This window comes from Ascidiella aspersa, chromosome 2 (genome assembly GCF_963924565.1).
Source record: "Ascidiella aspersa chromosome 2, kaAscAspe10.2, whole genome shotgun sequence".
Classification (NCBI taxonomy): Eukaryota; Metazoa; Chordata; class Ascidiacea; order Phlebobranchia; family Ascidiidae; genus Ascidiella; species Ascidiella aspersa.
Genome location: NC_139448.1, coordinates 20585274 through 20605931, shown reverse-complemented (window position 1 = coordinate 20605931; position 20658 = coordinate 20585274). Strand labels below are relative to the sequence as shown.

The 20658-nt window shown below is 33.8% G+C and overlaps 1 protein-coding gene across 5 annotated transcripts in view; it reads right to left on the bottom strand.

Moving 5' to 3' along the window:
• Window positions 1–20658, bottom strand: part of LOC146164283 (G-protein coupled receptor-associated protein LMBRD2-like) — a 39955-nt gene that overhangs the window by 1515 nt on the left and 17782 nt on the right. For 3 of the 5 annotated variants that reach the window (XR_014494585.1, XM_083382793.1, XM_083382796.1), the window contains 10 exons: window positions 17724–17934; window positions 12912–12986; window positions 12739–12854; window positions 12548–12661; window positions 12380–12444; window positions 12122–12303; window positions 10886–11019; window positions 10672–10777; window positions 9495–9699; window positions 7961–8080 (listed from right to left, as the gene is read on the bottom strand). Coding sequence is in view for 4 of the 5 variants with exons in the window: in XM_083382793.1 (XP_083238919.1) it covers window positions 7961–8080; window positions 9495–9699; window positions 10672–10777; window positions 10886–11019; window positions 12122–12303; window positions 12380–12444; window positions 12548–12661; window positions 12739–12854; window positions 12912–12986; window positions 17724–17934 (1328 nt within the window). In the remaining variant the exon portion in view is untranslated. Of the gene's footprint in view, window positions 1–3516; window positions 3532–7956; window positions 8081–9494; window positions 9700–10671; window positions 10778–10885; window positions 11020–12121; window positions 12304–12379; window positions 12445–12547; window positions 12662–12738; window positions 12855–12911; window positions 12987–17723; window positions 17935–20658 lie in introns of all 5 variants that reach the window. The other 2 variants (XM_083382795.1, XM_083382794.1) reach the window with 2 other exon arrangements.

Here is a 20658-nt window from a genome sequence, read left to right as displayed (position 1 = left end):
GGATTTTCGTTTTACAACGTTTGAAATTGAAGTCACTTCAACTAATAAAGCATAAATTTAATATTTTTTAGCTTAACTAAACAGGGGGGTTTCACCCCTAGGGGTTGTGCAAAGGATTAGCAAGGGGCGCAAAAGAATCACTTGGAAGGCCTGACCTGCAATCTACCACCAGTCCAACATGTTTATTTACCCTAAGTCAGTGGTTCTCAACCGGGGGTCCGCAAAACGTTTTCAGGGGGTCCGCAAAAACTTCTTAATATACCTTTAGTAAAATCATTAACGCTGGGAAACATGCCTAAACACAATTTTGGTAAATGATAAAATCACGCTGTAAAAATGTTGTAAATCGCATTGTGACGTAACAAATCGCATTGAGTGTGACGTAACACTTCCATTGTAATGTAACACAAATAGATTGTTAAATTAATGGCAGGATTATTACAGTTTCCATGTACTGGATTTGGAAAAGATGATATGCATTTATCTATTCTAGCATTATCGAAAACACAACCACGCATTTAAAGACTGCCTCGGAGATGCAGCAGCAGAAATCACATTAAAATAAACGTGTTATAAAGTAATTTGGTGTTGTCTGTTAATTTATTCAACATAAGGTACACTATAGACGGATATACTGAATTATTAAAATTATTAAGAACTATAAACGCAGATATTCCACCATAAAAATGTACGGGGTCCGCGACCATTTGAAAGCATCAAAAAGGGGCACGGGTACAAAAAGGTTGAGAACCACTGCCCTAAGTTTATTAGGATGATATTTGGGAAAAATGTTATCTTGCCTTTAGATAGGTGATGTATTAGTTTATTTCTGTCAACCTGTTATACACAATAACCTATTTAATGTTTTATTAGGCTAGTTTTTACTCACTTAAGCACATTACAAATTGCGACATACTGGAAGAGTACTTTTTAATGCAGCCGGAGTACAAATTATGACCTGCATTAATTACGGGCAGACAAAAAAAATTATTTTTGAGTGACAAAAATATTTATGGTTTCTGGTCAATTTTGGGTCACTGAATCCGAAAATAACATCCGGTTCTTTGAATTGGCTGTAGGTTTTAAGATACCGATTTTTCTCATTTTGGCTAGAGAAAACATTTTCTAACTTTAACATCTGCTAAAAAATATGAAAGCAACTATCAGTAACATTAATATTGTAAATGTTCCTTAACTAGTATGCCTTCTTAATTCGCAACCAGATACTCCAAACAGCTTCCATATTTTTGCCTAAAAGATGAATTTTGTTGTTAACTACAAAGACATAAGGGCTTTTGTTGAAAATGGAAGTGTCACAAAAAGTAGCTCAAGAATGACGCTTGTTTATGGACACAAATTGTTCTTGCGCCACATTTAAAGTGAGTTGGAGAATAATGTGATATAAGGGTGGCCACCTACAGATTACATGAGAGTTGGTGAAGCTAACATCATCAGTTAAGCTTTAGTTGCGAGAGAGAAAATAAACAGTCAATGACTGCACAACCAACTTGGTTTGATAAAGCAGTTTGTGAAAGCCTTAACTACAACTCGGGACTGCCTCATTATAAGCTCAAAGCAGGCATTTCTGATGGCCCTCAGATCCGCAAACTCACAAAAGATGTTTTGTGCAGACAGGCAAGGACTCTGCTGCTTGGCAATCGCTTTATTTAGTCAAACACGCAATTATTGGAAACATAAAAGCTAAAAATTACAAAGTATTGACGGAAGATATGCTTTCAAAGATTATGTGTGAAGCTGACTGTAAAGCTTACCATCTCTGCAGCCACTTAGATAAAAAAAGAATCTAAGTGAAGAGCACGCAGAAAGGTTCATTAAGGTCATGGAAGAGCGGTCAGGGACAGATGGAATGCCCACCTGATGGCTGACTTCTGTAGCAGTCTTCAAGTTACTGCCTGACCACATCACTTATAGTCTTACCAAAGAAATGTTTAAACATCCACTAATATTTTCGCACTATATTATTAAACATTCATACGTGTGTGTACAACTGTGACCACGCCCCCCATCCGAAATCAGTTGAACAATGAATAATTTTCCGGCAAGCAAGGACAGGCTGGAAAAACAACTATAGCCTGTGGTAAGGTTCGAACTCACGGCCGCAACCTTAGCAGGGCCGTCGCTCTATCATCTGTGCTAATCAGACCCACGGGGAGTAAGTCTAGAAACAATTAGAGAACCATTGCCTGCTGTATCCTGTTTGAACGGCCGAGGTCGTGAGTTCGCCACAGACTAGTTTGTTGCCTGCAGGAAAATCCGAAGTTAATCAACTGAATAACTCACTGCGTTAACGATTCGATATTTTATAGATTCGCATCAAAAATATACTAAGCTATAAACGCACTGGAAAAGTCAGATAAAGACTCATGAAAGTTGCAGCATTAAGAGAATATAAATAACAATATTTTCATATATTTGGCACATTTTGGAGCAAAATTAAGGAATATCTTAACAGTTAGACCAGGGGTGCCCAACCTTTTAGCTCTTGACGGCCGCATTGACAGTCTTTTTCTCACGGCCGCTAGTTGAATTTTTTAGGGATGACTCAAGAAGTTGTCAAATCGTGACGTCATAAGATAATTAATCTTAAAAATACGTTTTGTTGTCTAACGAACTCTTGGGAAAATATGGAACCGAAATGCAGATTCATCGCGCGAAGCGCGACAAAAATGCGTTTATTAGGTTTAGATTTGGCAAAACTTTTAATTCAATCTAAATGGGCTTAGGCACATAACAGAATCGCATATTGTTATAAACACAGGCATTTATGTTCTTAAACAAACAAAAAAATCGGATTTTATTTGTAATGCGGCGCAATATGCCATGATATACATAGCACCTTTGATATTAACATATTTATTTCAAAGGGACTAAAACAAAATAAATAAAACAGATAGAAGTTCGCACAAAAAAAAAGTATTTGCATAGAATTTTGCCAAAAAAAAAATTTTTAGGGGGCATGGCCAGGTGCTACCTCTAGTTTCAAAACAAAAACAAAAAACCTTCTAATTTTAGACCTGTCTCAAAATTCCAATTTCAGCATGAGGTGAAACGCAAGTTTGTATCAATGTATGGCCCCCAGCTACTGTCTGTGGTTTATGATTAGGGATGTTCAAAGTAGAATACCATGGTATTTTAGAATAATAGGTTTCGAATCTAGAATAACGAATCCAGAATATCGAATCCAGAATATCGAATCCAGAATATCGAATCCAGAATATCGAATCCAGAATATCGAATCCTAGTATAATTTTATTAAATTATTTAACCTCGATTTTGTTTGGGGAAGGGATTTTTTGCTAACATGTGTACATTATAATAAAAAAATCTCCCATATGTTTAACATTCTTAACAACTGTCATTTGAAGCAGTTGTGTAAACTGTAATACGTCCACTGTCCAGGTTGTTGCCAAAACTTATATTTTTGCCAATAGTGAGTACAATGCAACACCGAACACAGAACTCTTTAGCAATTCGGCCCTGTTTTTTCAAGCAATGTTGGGTTTTTGTGTTCTTTTTTTGACTAAAATGATCTGTTATGCAGTCAAATAATGTACTGCAAAGAATAAGTTACTATTGACATAACGAATACTTCACAATTACGCTGTGCATTACTGTATAACCTCGCTGAATATTGGCCTAAAGTTGACCTTAAGTAACCCTATTATCGCGAGACGCGGTAATTGGTCGCCCGAAAAAACGCTGACGCTACACTAACTGGTTACATTTAAAGCAATCACTATAAATTGGCGCCGCAGCGACAGGCCAACTTACCACACTTTTTGTACAATTAGGCGCGACGGTTGGCGGTAAAACGTTAAATTATATCGGTTCCAATTACCCGAAATAAACGGCAGAATTGGATTCGAATCCAAGGATTCGATATTCTACTTTGAACATCCCTATTTATGATTTATGATTTTTGTTTTTTGGTATTAACAAAATACAGAAATAATTTTGTGTGTGTGTGGCCATTTAATCCTCCATGTATTCTCTCTCAATTTGATCAATAACAGTTGAAGATGGACTTACACAATCTTATTCGTTTAAACATGGCTTTATATGACTACCTCTCAATCTGTCCCACAGTTTTGCCATAATTCCGTTCAAAAATTCGCATACCAAATGCCTGCTCTGTCGTTAAATATGTATCATCATTTCTTATTTCTTCTTTATGTGGCATCACCATTCAGATTGTTACACATATCATAGACTGATTTTTTAGTGGATCAATCAATCAAGGAAATCAAGTTTGATTTTAGCGCATAAGAAATCTGTTCACTGAGAATGTAGCGAAAGAACTTAGCTCACTGGTTTAACTGCACTCCCTACAATCCTAAAAAAATCTAATTTGCATTTAGCATATCAACCATTAACGCATGCCAGCACGGACAAGGCCGCCAACACAAGCTTATTAAAATATGTGTCAACGGCCGAACGATTATTCATCGACGGCCGCAGGTTGGACACCGTTGAGTTAGAGCCAAGGTCATTTTCCGATTCAGTGGCATCAAAATATCCCAAAACCGTTCCGTTGAAACCTTCTTGGCACCAACATGTGAGTTGACCAGTGTTATACCTCACCGGGAGCTTTCACCAGATTAGTCGACCAATGATGCAAGCAAGACAGGCTAGACAAACAACTAGCCTGGGTCGAGGTGTGAACTCGCGACCTACAGCCATACTGGGACTGTCGTTCTACCAACAAAGTTACACAGGCTCATAGGCTAGATAGTCGAGAAATCACCATTACACCTTTGCGTACTGCATATATAACACAAACAAATCTTATATTGAACCATATTAAGCCAATAAAATATACATAAACCTACGTGTACACTGTACAACAACTGTTATTTGGCACTTCTGAAGTGGTTTACGTGAAGTACACCACGAGCCTCCAACTGACTAACCAAATCAGTCGATCAATGATGCAAGAAAAGCAACTAGCTTGCGGTAGGATTCGAACTCACGACCTCCGCCTATCTCGAAACCGTCTCACTACCCACTGAGCTCGACAGGCTAAAAGGGGAGCAAGTCGAGTTCGTATATTATCAAAAAGGTGCGCAAGATGAATAAGGCACAGATCAAGATTGTCAGATAAGGAAGAGATGACGAGGGTTTTTTCACGCCGAACCGAGGTCGTGGCGAGGGTGTAAATAAGACCAAGAAAATTAAAAAAAAAACAGCAAACTTTGAATCGTAGAACGCAAACGTTCACCTGCAACAATGAAAATCTAAAGTTAAAAGTTCGCGACACTCAAACTATCCCACGTTCCAACAATTTCACACCCCAACCTAGGCCAACTATGCAGATTACTGGATGGAATAATCCAACTGAAGGTCGAATACCTCAAGCAAAATTCGATAACCCAACAGATCAGGAACCACAGACTCACTTTCATGGTGAACTAATTAGGACAATTCCAGCAACTACGCCTGCAAGCACGTCGGCTACATAAAGGAAGACTGTCCCGACAATATTCTTACATTTAAAGACAAATTTGAATGTTTATTAAAAAGCTAACAATATAGAAAATGGTCATTCGGGAATGTTTACTGCAAAAAATGATATTTTTAATTAACAACAGCGTATCCAGCCAAACTAAAAAAAACCTTACTTTGAACTGTCAGGTGTCTAACACATGCCATTACAAGCACAGAAAGAATTTGCTGAGTTATTAAGTGTTTTTTAGGATAAAAGCAAGAAAGGAGTACCCAACCAATTCTGAACTAGTTGTTAGGAAATGAAAATTTTGCGCAACATATTTGTGTGAAGCGACCCTCTTAAGATCGACAATCATCAAGTCGAAATGCCGTTTCCCTCTAAAACTGTGAAAGATGTTCTTTGTCCAGCAGTCAGGGGCGTATCCATAAATCCAAAAAGGGGTCCCAAATTTTTAATTTAGGAAGTTCCCCGTTTTTTCGTCAGAGGTTAATGAATAATGACTAGGGATGTTCAAAGTAGAATCCCAAGGTATTCTAGAATAATAGGTTTCGAATCTAGAATAACGAATCCAGAATAGCGAATCCTAGTATATTTTTATTAAATTATTTATCCTCAATTTTGTTTGGGGAAGGGATTAATCTTAAGCTACCCTACAGGGCCCACAATCACAGCAATAAATCGCCCAAACAATTTGCCAACATGTGTACATTATAAAAAATCTCCCATATGTTTAGCATTCTTAACAACTGTCATCTGAAGCCGTTCTGTAAACTGTAATATTTAAACTGTCCAGGTTGTTGCCAAAACTTTTTGCCAATAGTGAGTACAATGCAACACTGCACACAGAAGTCTTAAGCAATTCGGTCCTGTTTTTGAAAGGATTGTTGAGTCTTCTTAGTGCTTCTCTTTTGACTAGTCAAATGATGTACTGCAAAGAATACAAAGTTACTATTGATATAACGAATTCTTGACAATTACGTTGTGCATAACTGCATAACTTCGCTGAATATTGGCCTAAAGTTGACCTTAAGTAACCCCATAGCGCATTTTGTGGGCGGCCAGCACGTTTTGCAACGTAATATTACTTTTGCAACTTAACACATTTAGGGAATTTGCGAACTCCACACCAGACATTACATGTTAGCCTCTCGCCCAATAACGCTTGATTGACACTTAATTATTAGACGAACGTTATCGCGAGACGCGGTAATTGGTCGCCCAAAAAACGCTGACACTGCACTACCAGGTTACATTTAAAGCAAGCACTATAAATTGGTCGCCGCAGCGACAGGCCAACTTACCACACGCGTTTGTACAATTAGGCGCGACGGTCGGCGGTAAAACGTTAAATTATATCGGTTCCAATTACCCGAAATAAACGGCAGAATTGGATTCGAATTTCATCTGGATTCGAATCCAAGGATTCGATATTCTACTTTGAGCATCCCTAATAATGACGTCATAAAACAGTGACTGAAACAGTCAATAGCTAACACGTTCGTTGCGGGCATTCCTGCCAGGCACAAGTAGCATACCCGCTTAGTCTGCAATCGTTAACTTCAAGGGGAAACACTACACCAAGACCGTGAAAATGTGGTATTGATTTTGGTCGAATCGTGTTTTGACAACTAGCAGCGCAGTTTCTTATGTTCATGTACTGGAGTACGCTAAATTACAAGCACGTCCTACACCTGCAGTGGTCGGCAAACGTTTTTTGTCGCGGCCCAAAGTACTCTTTTCAGAGTTAATGAAGGCCGGCTACGATAACAGGGCGGATCCAAGATACTTGTTCTGAGTTGGAGGCATTAGAATGACGTTACAAAGTTACGTCATAAAACAATTGTTCTAAGAAAAACACTTGTTGTTCTCGAAGGAACTCGTGGAAGTTTTATAAATGTTACTCACAATACAATAGCAATACCATAATGTTAAATAAAAAAATACACTAACTAAATATATTTTGCTAAACAATGCATTTTGTAGGGAATCTAAGTCCACACAGCGCAAAAAAGGTGAAATACTACACGGCAAAACACAAGCTTGACAAGCACTCACAGGGCCACATTTGGCACGGGGAACTGAATCACGCTGAGACAATATAAAAGTTCTAAGCCCGACGAACTTATACAATACAATATATGCACAGCATTCAAGCGGCCAACAACTACACGATAAAACTGAATTAGTAACAGCCCATTAAAAATAGCTCTGCGCTCACGGTTTGCGACCACTGTCTTACACCCACGCTCGCATTGGCGTTTGTGTGCAAAATCACAACACTGAAAATAGTAATTGATTTTGTAATTCAGATTTTAATTGGTTTACAATATTTGAGAAAAAATTCGTTTTTGTTAATAGATATTACAACATCTATACGTTAGGTGATTTACTTGATTAAATATAACATATAATTTTGTATTTAGTTACAAAAAATGTGGTGGTACTGTTCAAGTAATACAATTTTATTTATTTATTTATATACTGAACACATACGTTGTTTCTCAGCTTCGGCTTGTTGCATATTCCGTCCGTGCCATCTTTCTGATGTGTTATTGTTTATCAATATCTCTGACCGCTTCATTGAGTTTAACTGGCGTTGCAATCGCCGTTTTTCTAATAGAAATAAGATAAATTAATTTTAAAATATAATAGAATAAATAAATAAATGTATTATTTCATTTTGAAAATAAGTGATTTTATTTCATTGAGTTTTAGTGGAGCAAATCATTTTTTTGTAAGCATAATTACTGACAAACAGGAAATTATTTTGAAAATAAATTTCGTCCATTAAATATTTTGTAATAAATTCATTCAAAAGAATGGTTGCTGGTATTTCCGCTAAATGCATTCTGTATCGAAACGCAAACAAATTTTAGGCACAGATTACTAGGCTGAAAAAAGTAAAAGACACCTCGAAACAGTCTTCTGCAGAGTTAAAAAATGCCACCTTTAGTGGAACAGTACCACCTTATTTGGATAACTTTATGTTTGATTATTTGGGCACTTTGTGCTTGTTCAAGCCAAAACTGCTGCACATCTTTGAACGAAATTAGTTAAAGCTATTTATCAGAGCTGATAATTGCATAACTATTAACTACAAATACAAATACAAATGAAACCTAAAAAAGTAACAGGCTTTTCTTTCCCAAAAAACTTTTCCTGTCTAGCCATTACCTAAGCTCGAGGGTCGCAACCATTTGGGTGAGTGAAAGATTTTAGGTATTCCACGAATTCATTATTTTCCCTACCTTAACAGTTTTATCCCTCACCCAAAAGTAGGTAAATGGAATACAAGACAACTCACATATATTAGTCAATTTATGAATACATTTTTATTTTACATTAACCTTTATGTAGTGACATTTTTAGGTTATTTAATATTAAAAGCAAGGGGTCTATTTTGTAGAATTATTTTACGTTGTTAAACCACTGCAAAGATATAGAATAGAATAACACCTGCTAGTAAACTGTTGGTACCTTACTGAATAATATTGGCAATGGATTGTTACCTTGCAACATAAAATCATTTAATAAACTAGAACAATATCTGCACCTGACATATGTCAATCACATGCACAATAACATTAAATTGACTCTTAAAAAAGATTATAAAGTGCATTGCAGTCAACAAGCAATAAATTGCCCCACAAAATACGTCAACCAATGTAATTAAACAATTTAAGTAAGAACTGTAAAAATAAATTTTAGAGGTTCTTATCTGATATAAATGGCAGATTCGTAAGGTATTTTTTTATCCTTGGTATTTGATTCTTAACAAACATGTCCTTTTACACTATTATATAACATAAACGAAAAACCCAACAGGATATATAATATTTAGGAGCTCAATTTTTTCAAGTTTCAATGTCTTAAAAAAATTTTGCTTATTTTAAGTAGAATTACTTTAAAAATTGTATTCACAGTATAGACATAAGACGACTTTTAAAAATATGTATTAAGAATTTTAAACAGAACAATAGATAATTTCCCTTATCTAGCATCAATTATTTATTATTAAAATGCATACCCCTGTTGACTAACTGGCAACCTTCATCAATTAGGTCAGTTGCCATATCATCAGATCCATCAATAAATCGTTGGAACCCAACGGCAGAAAGGCATCGCTGACCAACATGAAAATACGTCACAATGCACAACACACATACAAGAATTGGAAAATAAATGTTAAAACCATCAGATACGAAGGATATCACATCCAGGTGTCCCATAATCTGCAAATTAATTCAGTGGGATTATTATTGGTTTTTAAATCCAACTATTTACATCTTTTATAATAAATATAAAGTTTGCCCGCCAGACGATTGAAGCAATATGTTTTCCGGTCGGTCGATTGCATGACTGTGGTCTTAAAGACAGCTCCCTTTTAAGCTAGAAGCCAGCCGATAGGGTGCGGTCACAAAACGGTCACAGGTAAGCAATTTTTTTCTCTTTTTTAAGGTTTTTTTCTTACGTATATGATGCAGTTTGATGCCAGGATTATTTACTTGAATATTACACAAGTCGTAACAATTGCAGTTACAACATTTTTATGTTTGTTAGTAATTCTCGGCTGATAAGTGTCACAGGTTTTTGTCACTTAAAACTTGTGTGACACGCTTAGCCAAGTGTTGTGTGTAATCGTCGAGAACTCTTATGTAAGTAAAATTCAGTAGTGCTACCTAAGTTTACATAATACATAACTTGGAAAACTGGTTCCATAGCAGGGATTTATAAACAAAACAAATAGTATTAACATTGCCATGAAATGCAGAGATTGTTTTTACCAGCTAGATAACAGTTTGCTCACTTATAACTGCCTTAAATTTATGAAAGGCAAAAGTGAAGTAGTGTTTTGATTCAGTTAAATTCAACATTAACATATGTTGGTGAGGACAGTAACTTTTTTTATGTTTTTTTTTTATCTACGCATTTGGGATAACCACTGACAATTAGTTTAGTCTAATAAAAACTGTTATAGAATCATTGGATGCTTAAACAAGAATTTTAGCTAATTGTACATACTTTTGGTGTAAATCCGGACATTTTAGCCAAATTTTGAAACAATTTGTCAAGAAGGTTAACTTTTTTAATCCAATATACCCTTATGCTTTATACACCAAAGCAAAATTTGGGGTCGTATGAAAAGTAGGTTGTAACAACAAAAAGTTTAAAAACACTGTGTTAACACATAAAATGTTACTCACTTGGGTATATGAAGTTTCAACATCTAATCCTTGATTGATGTGGTTATCTAGATGGATAAGTCCGAGAAAATTCAAACACAAGGGAGCAGTAAGGCGGCATAACATCCTACACATAAAATGTTATTAAATGACCAGTTAGTAGGTAAATTTAAATATTTGTCTATCATCTACACTAGATAATCTGTATATAAGGTCAACTATGCAACGTACTTACATTCCAACAAACATAAGGCTTGTTTCATCAGTCTGATGGTGGCCAGCAATGTAGTAGTAATTAAAAAACTTAATTTGGAAAACAGTATAGTAGGCACACACACATAGGTAAGATATTGTTAAACAACAGACAAGCTGAAAAAAAAAATATTATTTATAGGTTAATTTTTTAGTTATTCAATCATCATTTTAAACTTTCTAATAAAATGAAAGCAAAATGTGTTTAATATTTTTTTGCATCAAGTATCTGATTTTTAAAATAAAATATTATTAAAACTTTCAAGGGTCAAGTAAACAAACTTTAATCAAGAGCATTTACATAACTGACATTCTTATAGTGGTCACTGGAATAATACATATCAAAAATTATAATCCAACTTGGACAATTCCTAAAAAAGTAATTTTAGGTAGAAATCATAGTTTAATAACATTCAACACTGGGGTACATAATCAGCTGTGGCATCAAGCAAATCACTCCTTGCATCGGTATAGATTTGTTCCTTGTTTATTAGTATTTTATCTAGCGCTAAAGTAGTGTGTATTGTGGCCCTGGGTATAATTTTGTGGTGTTGGAAGTCAACAATTTAAGAAAACTACAGTTGAAAATGGACCAATTCTGCATACAGGTATAGGTGTGCTGTGTTACTAAATCACAACTGAAACCACATAATGATGAAATTGTTATTCCAAAAGTTGATACCTATAGTTTCATGTGTCCAATAATTACATCAAGTTATGATTTAGATCACTTTGATAATAATTATCATTTCGAAACAGAGTAATAATATTTCCTTTAAACTTGAGTTATTTCTACCAATACAATATTTTATTTTTTTTTCTTATAGCTTTATACAAGAACTTAATCAAGTAAATAACAATTATGGTTAAGTTAACCTTAACACAAAATATTGATGAAACAGAGTCTTCTTGTAACAAAGCCCTTTTCATTAAACAGCCAAGTACAAATCAAGTTGTTTAGACTGCAAAATTAAATTCATGACACATGATGTTAACCAATATTAACACTATCTCAGGAGCTAAACAAGCCATCGTATAGACTTAACCTCTAAAAATGTGGTGTCACATCTGGTGAGCGCAGCTAGACCGACATTTTTAGGGTATAGTTGCATTGCTTGCAGTTTGTATTACATAGGCCTCATTGTTGCTTTTATCTAAGTAAGTGGCTATTAATTTAAATATGATGATTTAATATGTATAAAGTTGAACAAAAGTTTACCTCAATGTAAAAGTAGTCATGATTGTGTTTTGCCAAATTTACAAATATAGCAAAAAGAGATAAAACCGGATTTTGGTTAAAAAATGTGCATTCTGACCAAACTACCATCAGTGAAAACAAAGCTAAACAAACAGCGACAATCTTTTGAAGGAATGGTTGTATCTTACAATACCAATGCCATTCTATAAAACAAAAAAAGGAAAAGTAGTTATTATTAGATTTTCATTGCAATGTATGTTATATGATTAGGCCACTCACTCAATGCCCTACTTTTGCTGAAGCAGTTTTCACCATCATTTGGTGGAAACTCATCTTTCCACAGTCTAGAAAAAATAAATATATCAAAATATTAAAATGGAGAACCAAAACATTGGATAATGATTTATTTTTTTGGCTGTCATTTAACTTTTTTTACAAGTTATCTACCCTTCAATTTGATTTAAGTTTTTAGCAATTGTTTCCAAATGAAGTGCTCTTTCCATCAAAATCCTCCATTGCACATTAGTTCTGATTTTTGTATGTACAGCACGGATGACTTGCCTGAAAAAAAATGGAATTCAGATTTTGTAAATGAGCTGTTGGCCGAAAAAAATATTGTACATGATTGATGCGCAAACCTGTGGATTCTTACAAGAACTTTCTCAGATGGAAGATCACTTCTACTGCATCCATTTCCATATTCTTCAAAGTCATCCATACCTTGAACAACCCGCTCTTGAAAGTCATCTGGGCACTGATATTAAAACAAAGTGATTACAATTTTTTTTTTTTTTTAACCATTAGGACTTACCTTTGAAATAATAATATTGACATACTTTCTGGATGAATGATTGTATCTTACTATTTCAGAAATCTTTTTAACCTCCTATAAAATAAAATGTTATGTAAAAACAAATAATATTTTTTTAGTTTTGACAGTCTTGTCAAAGCATAAAAGACAGAAAATAAATGCAAATTGGTATATTCCAAAGTAATGTAAAATAAAAAGATAGTTGAACTCTGCATTGGAATTAGATAGGTCATATAAAAACATTGTGCTAAGGTGAACTCTAGGAAATTTTAAGAGACTGCAGCAATTTTATCTGCAAATATTTAAAAAAGACTAACTGCTAATTTTAAGGTGTGGTTACAGAAATAGGCTATAGTACGAAAAACAGTTTGCTTTACTTCCAAAAGATTTTGTAAAATACTGTGTGTGATGTATTTAAAGTAGAATAAACAAGTACATGGACAGCCTATTCAAGGCTGCTAATACAAAATATTGATTAGTAATTAATTTTTATTGTCCTCCTAAACTCAACAGACTTAAATATAAAGAACTTTTAATGAAATTGAAATTAGGTTAGAAAAAGAAGTCTGAAAAAATTGATTTTAAACTTTTGAGTCTCAATTGTCTTTTAAAATACTGTGCAATGTGTTTGTCATTGGATCATTCAAATTAACAAAATGTTTGGAGGTTGTGCTCTGGAATAAGGGTTAGGGTTAAGATCTTGCACTCGCCTGCTCGAAAACTGCGAATTGGAATATCATTTTATAGCAAGGCATTCTCAATATATTGACAAACAAGGTACCTTTGTTTTGGCCAATTACAAAACGAATTGTCAGATGAAAATAAAAGCATGAAAATGTACCCTCACAAATCTCAAAAATCTGTTGGCTTAACACACTCCATGCTAGTACTGATATCATCCAGATTATGTATAGGGATTGCTTTGCACTTAAACGAATCTACTGATGTGACCAGTTTAGCCCAGTTTATTGTATTAGTTACGTATATATCTAATGAAAAACCTTAGGAAGGTTTACTTATGCATGCGTCACTAAAAATACATGTGGGAGGAATGCAATTTTTTGCAAAAAGTGTTGCAAATTTGCCTCTTTCATTCATTTTTCCCAATGCATTATTTACAAAGAAATATTGTCTGCAAAATTAAACAATGTCTTCTTTCCAGCTGTAAAAATTGTGAAGTCAAAACATCCCCAGACTATGTGCCATTCTTGTTTATATGGAAGTGAGACGGCTATCAAGAAAGAATTATTACCTGCTTATCTACTAACATGGTATACCTGCTCCTCACAAAAAAAACTTCAAACTTGCTGCTCATCTAACAGACCCTGACTGGTTAACACCTTAAGCTATTGTACAAGATTAAAGTTTATAAAAAATAAGATTTAACATTGTGTCTGTCTAGTGCAGGGGTGACGAACCTATTTGCTGTTGCGGGCCACTTTGTCAATTACCGCTGAGTAAGCAGGCCGGACAACTTTTTACTCATACTATAAAACCTGTTAAAATCAAAGGCAAGCTGAGCTTGCACTCAACTAGTTACTACTGCATTGTACTGAAACAGCAACAGGCTCGTGGTGTTAAACTATTATTAGTTTATTTTATAACCCAACAATGAATAAAGAGTTGAATCCCGAATTGATGGTTACTGTATGGATTTACACTACAGTTTCCAGGGTTGCCAGATGGCAAAAGTAAAAAAAGCCAAACTTACCTAAAAAAAGACAAATCTACTACAAACTCTAACAAGCCTATGCTTTTCCTTAAATTAATAAAAAAATGAAACAAATAGTCTTGCTTGTAGATTGAACTTCTCTTTTTGAGGCAATTTTACTCAATTTTTTGTTCCTTTTTGTAAAATTTTCTTGAAAATGTTTTTTCTTTTTGTAAAGTTTTTTGGCAATTTTTGTCTTTCTTTTTTATGTTAGTTTGATCCCTTCTTAACATAACAATTATCATATTTTTGAATAAAACAAAAAAGCCTAAGCCAAATTTCATTTGGATTTTTTTTTTTAAATAAAATCCAAAGAGGTTCAAAAAAGCCTAAATATTTTAATTGGGCTTTAAAAAATCCTACCTGGCAACCCTGACAGTTTATACGATTCCTGCATAATATACGCGTTATTTAAACCGGCTATCAGCTTTAGATATCGCATCGCAAAGAGTAGAAGCGGGTCAAAGAAACTTCAAGATTGCCGTGGTCTCACCCGAATGCTTCGCAGGCCACACAAAATTCTTTCAATGGCCCGCGGGCCACGTGTTCGTCACCCCTGGTCTAGTGGAAAGCAGAAGTTGAACAGATTTGTTTTTAAAGCTGAATGACTATTTGAAATAAATGAGTTTCATTAAAAAGACCTTGGTAATAATTTCACTATACATCACCTTTCAAATGGTTTGATAAATACTTTCCAGAAAACACTGCAGCGAAGCGACACAACAGGATATTATAACCCTTTACTGTATTAAATACTACACATCTCTCATTAGAGTTTAGTAAAGCATTGAATAATTGGTTCAAGTAATTGACGTTTTAAAATGGCCTTTAAAACTAAAAACTTTGGCAGAGTTTTGGATTTCAGTTGAAAATATTATCCGCAGTTGTCAGCAGTTACAATATATGCTCTTTTGCCATTTGGAAAAAACTGCTTGTGTATGGTTACATTTTCGCCACTTGCATTTAAAATTAAAGCAAATACAGGTCTACAGTATGGCAGAATGCTGGTATACATATCATAATTTCAAGCTATATATATTAAAAATTTTTCCCAATTTAACCGATGAATTTTTTGCACGTTTTTCAATCTGATTTTCAGCTACATGTTTGCACACAAGTTAGCCCCAAAACAGCTTACCTATGTAACAGTGTTAGAGTAACAAAAGCAGACAAGTGTACCCCAGGCCCTAGTTTGTACTTTAGCATGCTTCTTATGTATTTGTTTATGTCCCAAAAATGTTGTGCTACAGTGCAACTTTTTGTTAATTCATTTACTTGTTAATACCCTTGTTTATCATATTGTTGTTTGAAGTACAGTACTGCATAAATGTCTTGGTGACGTTAACCAAACAGTTTTGATGTTTTTTGATTACCGGTTGAACACAAATTAGTTATATTTCGGGTTTATGCAAAACTCATCAAAATGCTTAGTTAATATTTTGTCATTTCGAAAAGAAAGACAACTACTAAAATGGCAAAGAAAAACAAGACGCTGGTTATTTAAAAAAAATGATGTGTAAATAGTTGAAATTCAACGTAATAACAATTGTAGAAAATAAACAAAGACCTAGTATATTATTGAAATAAAAAATGGGATAATTGCATATCACAAGTGAAAAAATACAGCAAATATTGTTCAATATGAAATGTTGACTTTTTTTGACAAGTCAAAAAATAATCGCCCACAAGAATTTTTTGTAAACAACTTTTTGACTACAACAAAGGCGCAATGTTCAAGTAAGATTTTGATACTGGATAGCAAAAACTTAAGGAATCATTAAGTTTTGAATAACTGCTGCAATTATCGTCGAAGTTATGTACTGTACATCGTATATGTGTGACTTTTTAATGTCTTGTCATATCTGCACAGACCACCTGTGCAGTCATCGCGGACCATAGTTTGGGAAACCCTGATCTATTGTGTACTAAATATCGAGCTCACTCTATTCACAATAAAAAATGAATCACAAGAACCAAAAAAACACTATTTTAGAGCTTTAACACATTATATTTTTTGGGTTGCGGTCAAAATAATTTGCACACCCTGGACTATAAAACTACACCTTTAGAAAGCGCATGTATAGAATTTTTTTCTATGTGTGGCGTATGGGGGTGGGTACATCATAAGATACACATTACTGTTGCAATCTTAGAAAAAATACATTGTGAGCTGTCTTTATTGACAATAGCAAATGTGCCATAAAAGGTACTGCAGAAAGTATTTATTTAAATAAAAATTAAATAATTCCATTTTATACAAAAAAATATTGATATAAAATACTGGTGTTTTATAAGCAAAAATATAATAATTTCCAACCTAATAAAACTGCAGTTAATATTACAGGTAAAAAGATTTACTACAGGATTGAATAATTTCTCATAAGAAAGAGTACTTGGGGAATTTTACGCCTGACATTAGAGTACACCGAAAGCCATCGAAGACTAATGATACTTAAGCATTAAGCAGTAATCGTTGGTCAAAAAGCAGTTTCAGAAGGGCAAAATCAGTTGTTAACACACATCTGTGTGTGCATTAATATTATTGACACTTAAAAAAAAAATGCTATGTAAATACAATTTCGCGCGAACTACCTATCTTTATTGTGTTTTAGTCCCTTTGGGGTAAATCCGCTAATATCGAAGGAACTATGTAAATTATAGCATGTTGCGCCTAATTTTTTGTTAAATTAGTACATAAATGCTGGTGTTTTAATTTTTTTTATGTGACAAGGCCATTTTGTTGAAATTTAAAATTTTGCCGAATTTAAACCCAATAAACGCATTTTTTAGACTCGTTTTAGTTCCATATTTTATGTCTTTCTAAGGATTCAATATTCTACTTTAAACATCCCTAGTATCCACCTAATTAAATCATTCAGTTGTCAATAATTTTTCGCACAATGATTAAGATTCCGACCATAGTTTTTACTTTTTTAATATATGAACCTAGAATTTACAAATTTACAGACATTCTATTTACTAGCAGCTTAATTATTACAAAATTTGAATACTTATGTGTGTTTTTCTATTGCAATCGCATAAAAATGTCACACTTTTTGTTTAACAGTTAGAAATAAATAAAATAACTTAACAATATGTACCTCTAAAACATCTTCAAGATCTTCAATGGCTTCCTGCTTTTCAGTGCTAAGTTTAGCAAGTTTAAAATAGGTGCTTGCTGTGGATCGTGTCAAGTTGGATGCATACCACATTCTTCGTGGAACCTCAACAAGGCCATATCCCAGAAGTAGCACAAGTAGAAACAAACCCCAGGTATTAGAGGCAGTAATAAGTATGACTTTTAGCTGAGCACTACAAATGACAATTTAGGCAGTAAATCGATAGTATTACATGATAGATAACCTATTGAGAATATTTGTAATATTGTACAAACATGAAAGTTGCCTTGGATAAAACAAAATGACAAACTAAGAGTAGTTTATTGAATCTTTAGGATAAAATCCGCAAGTATTAAACCTAAATCTTTAGTTCATATTGAGTGGAACTGCAAAGGGGTTTTCCCAAAACAAATCAAGCTCCATAGTTGTATAATATTAAGTAACAATAAAACATAATTGAGCAAAAAGGGAAATGACCTTATAGTATAATAGTGGGAATCGACAATTTCACAAAATATTAAAAATATAAATGTGATACTAACAAAGGTGAATCACCTTATAAAACATTACTTAAAAATTGGAGAAATTATTCAGAAAATAATGACTTAACCCCAAGTAACTTTGGAAGCAATAAGATCCCATGAAGTTACAAATATGGCCAACAGTAGATAGAAAGAAAACACCTAAATTTAAAAAAAAATTGTAACTAACAAATAAGCTATTCTATATATCCAGTTGTAAATTCAGTTTAAATTGAAAATACTTTGTTTTGTTACAAAACCTGTTTGTCGCTAGTATATTCAAGGGATTTTTTGAGTTTTAAATAATACTAACCAACCTAAAAAACTTTGTTTTGAGTGCTAAAGATATTTCAACAGATTCTCATAATTTTTTGGGCACTGAAATATAACATTCATTTCTTTGAATTAGCTCTAGTTTTGAGATATTGATATTTTTGAATTTAGGCTTTGCAAAATTTGTCACTTTTAACATCTCCAAAAAATGAAACAAAACTATCAGTAAAATGCATAATGTTGCATATTTTTAATCTTTCTTAACCAGTATGCATTCTTTATTTGCAACCAGATGCTCCAATACGTTTAATTGTAAGTGTTGAATCCCATTTATTTATGAATAAGGTAATGAAAACACACATTATTTAGTGCAGCCTGTATGGGTAGTTGTACTGCATTAAGTTTATCTTTGCGAGAGATATAATTTCCTCAGCTTTCTGTAAACTGTGCACCATCAAACAGTAAACCAGATGATGCGAGTGCAGTTGTAAGTCTTATTATTCTGATAAACAAGTCTTCAACTATCATCTGTCATCAATATCATATTTTGTAGCTATGTGTTAGTACACTAAAGAAAAAGACAGTAATCATAGTTTAATATGACAGTCTTTAGCCAGGAAAAAGAATAGCAGGAGGATCATTTGAGGTTATAACTACATTGAATATGATGAGTTACAAAGCTCTGCAAGTTTGTTTACAGTAGTCCTACTATTCATAGAGTAGTTCAGCTAAGACACGAAGGAGTGATATTTAAACAAAAGGAGTGATAACTGATATCATTAGGGATCTCAACTATTCAAAACAGCAGAAAGTTTGGCCTGACTTGACAAAAAGTTCTTGGAACTGGAGTTTCCAAAACATCAGACCGCTCAAGATAAAAAGTGCGGTTAGATGAGCAATTTGTGGTGCCTTGCCTAGAACTTGGGTCTGCTTCATTAAAGCTAGAAGCAGGCATTTTTAATGGCCAGGAGATCCCCAAACTTAGAAAAAATGGTTGTTTCATGCAGTCTATGACAGGCAAGGAGTCTACTGTTTGTTAATCATTTGTATTAGTCACACAAAAGTTTCTTGGAAACATAAAAGCTGATAAAACAAGAATTGGTAGAAAACATGCTTTTCAAGATCAAAGATTTGTGTGTTAAGATGACTATTTCAGACACTTTAATGTTTTTAGAAAAATGACTTGCCTGTAGTAAGGTTAAAACTAAGGACCTCCATAGCATATCAAAACTAACAGCAGGCTATAAAATAGTTGTATTTCAAGTCTTGCCTTACTTGCACAAAAATCCTTAATTTAATTAATTGATTTGGTTAGCCCCTTTTAAGGCTCACTGTATACACTACTTTAATATATGAAATGTAGTGCAATTGTTACTAAACGCAGTGTTCGCTTTTTGGGGCAAAAATGAGCCAAATTTAAAAAAACCAAGGTCATTTTCAGATTCAGTGGCATTAAAATAACCCAAAAGCTTTTTTAGCACCAAAATGTGTTGACCTGTGTAATCATTCTAAAGTTTAGAATCTAAACTAAATAAAATACAGAATGTGAACACTGATGTATAAAATTCAGAGAAATGCTAACAAGCGAAAAAATACTGCAAATACTGTTCAATACATTTGTTCTGTATCAGAGACACACAACTATATAAAGCAAAAACAAAGTTTGAGCTGAACCTTATGCAATAAACTAGTCCTGGGTGGTTAATTCTGTCGGCTCATGCCAACCGTATTGTTCTACTGAAGATCTAACTCAGTTAACATGTTGTTAAATATAATTCAAACTTAAATTTTTAACTGAACAGCAATTTCAAAAAGCTGACTATAAATGTTTTTTTTAATTTTGTAAACCATTTGTGAACATTTTCAATAGCTTTTGAATTAAACTAATTTGGAAAAATTTGGAACTAACATGTAAATTTTGACAAAAGTTTAACTTTTTTTGACAAGTAAAACATAATTGCCCTACTAATGACCCATAAAAGTTTGGCTACATCTCATTTTACCTGCTAAAGCGGGTACAAAAAAAAAACTAATACAAATTGGATTAACCACAATGACAAATACATAGTCAAGTGAAGGCCTTAAGCTAAAATTTACCAGCATTGTCCTGGCTTTAAAAAAAA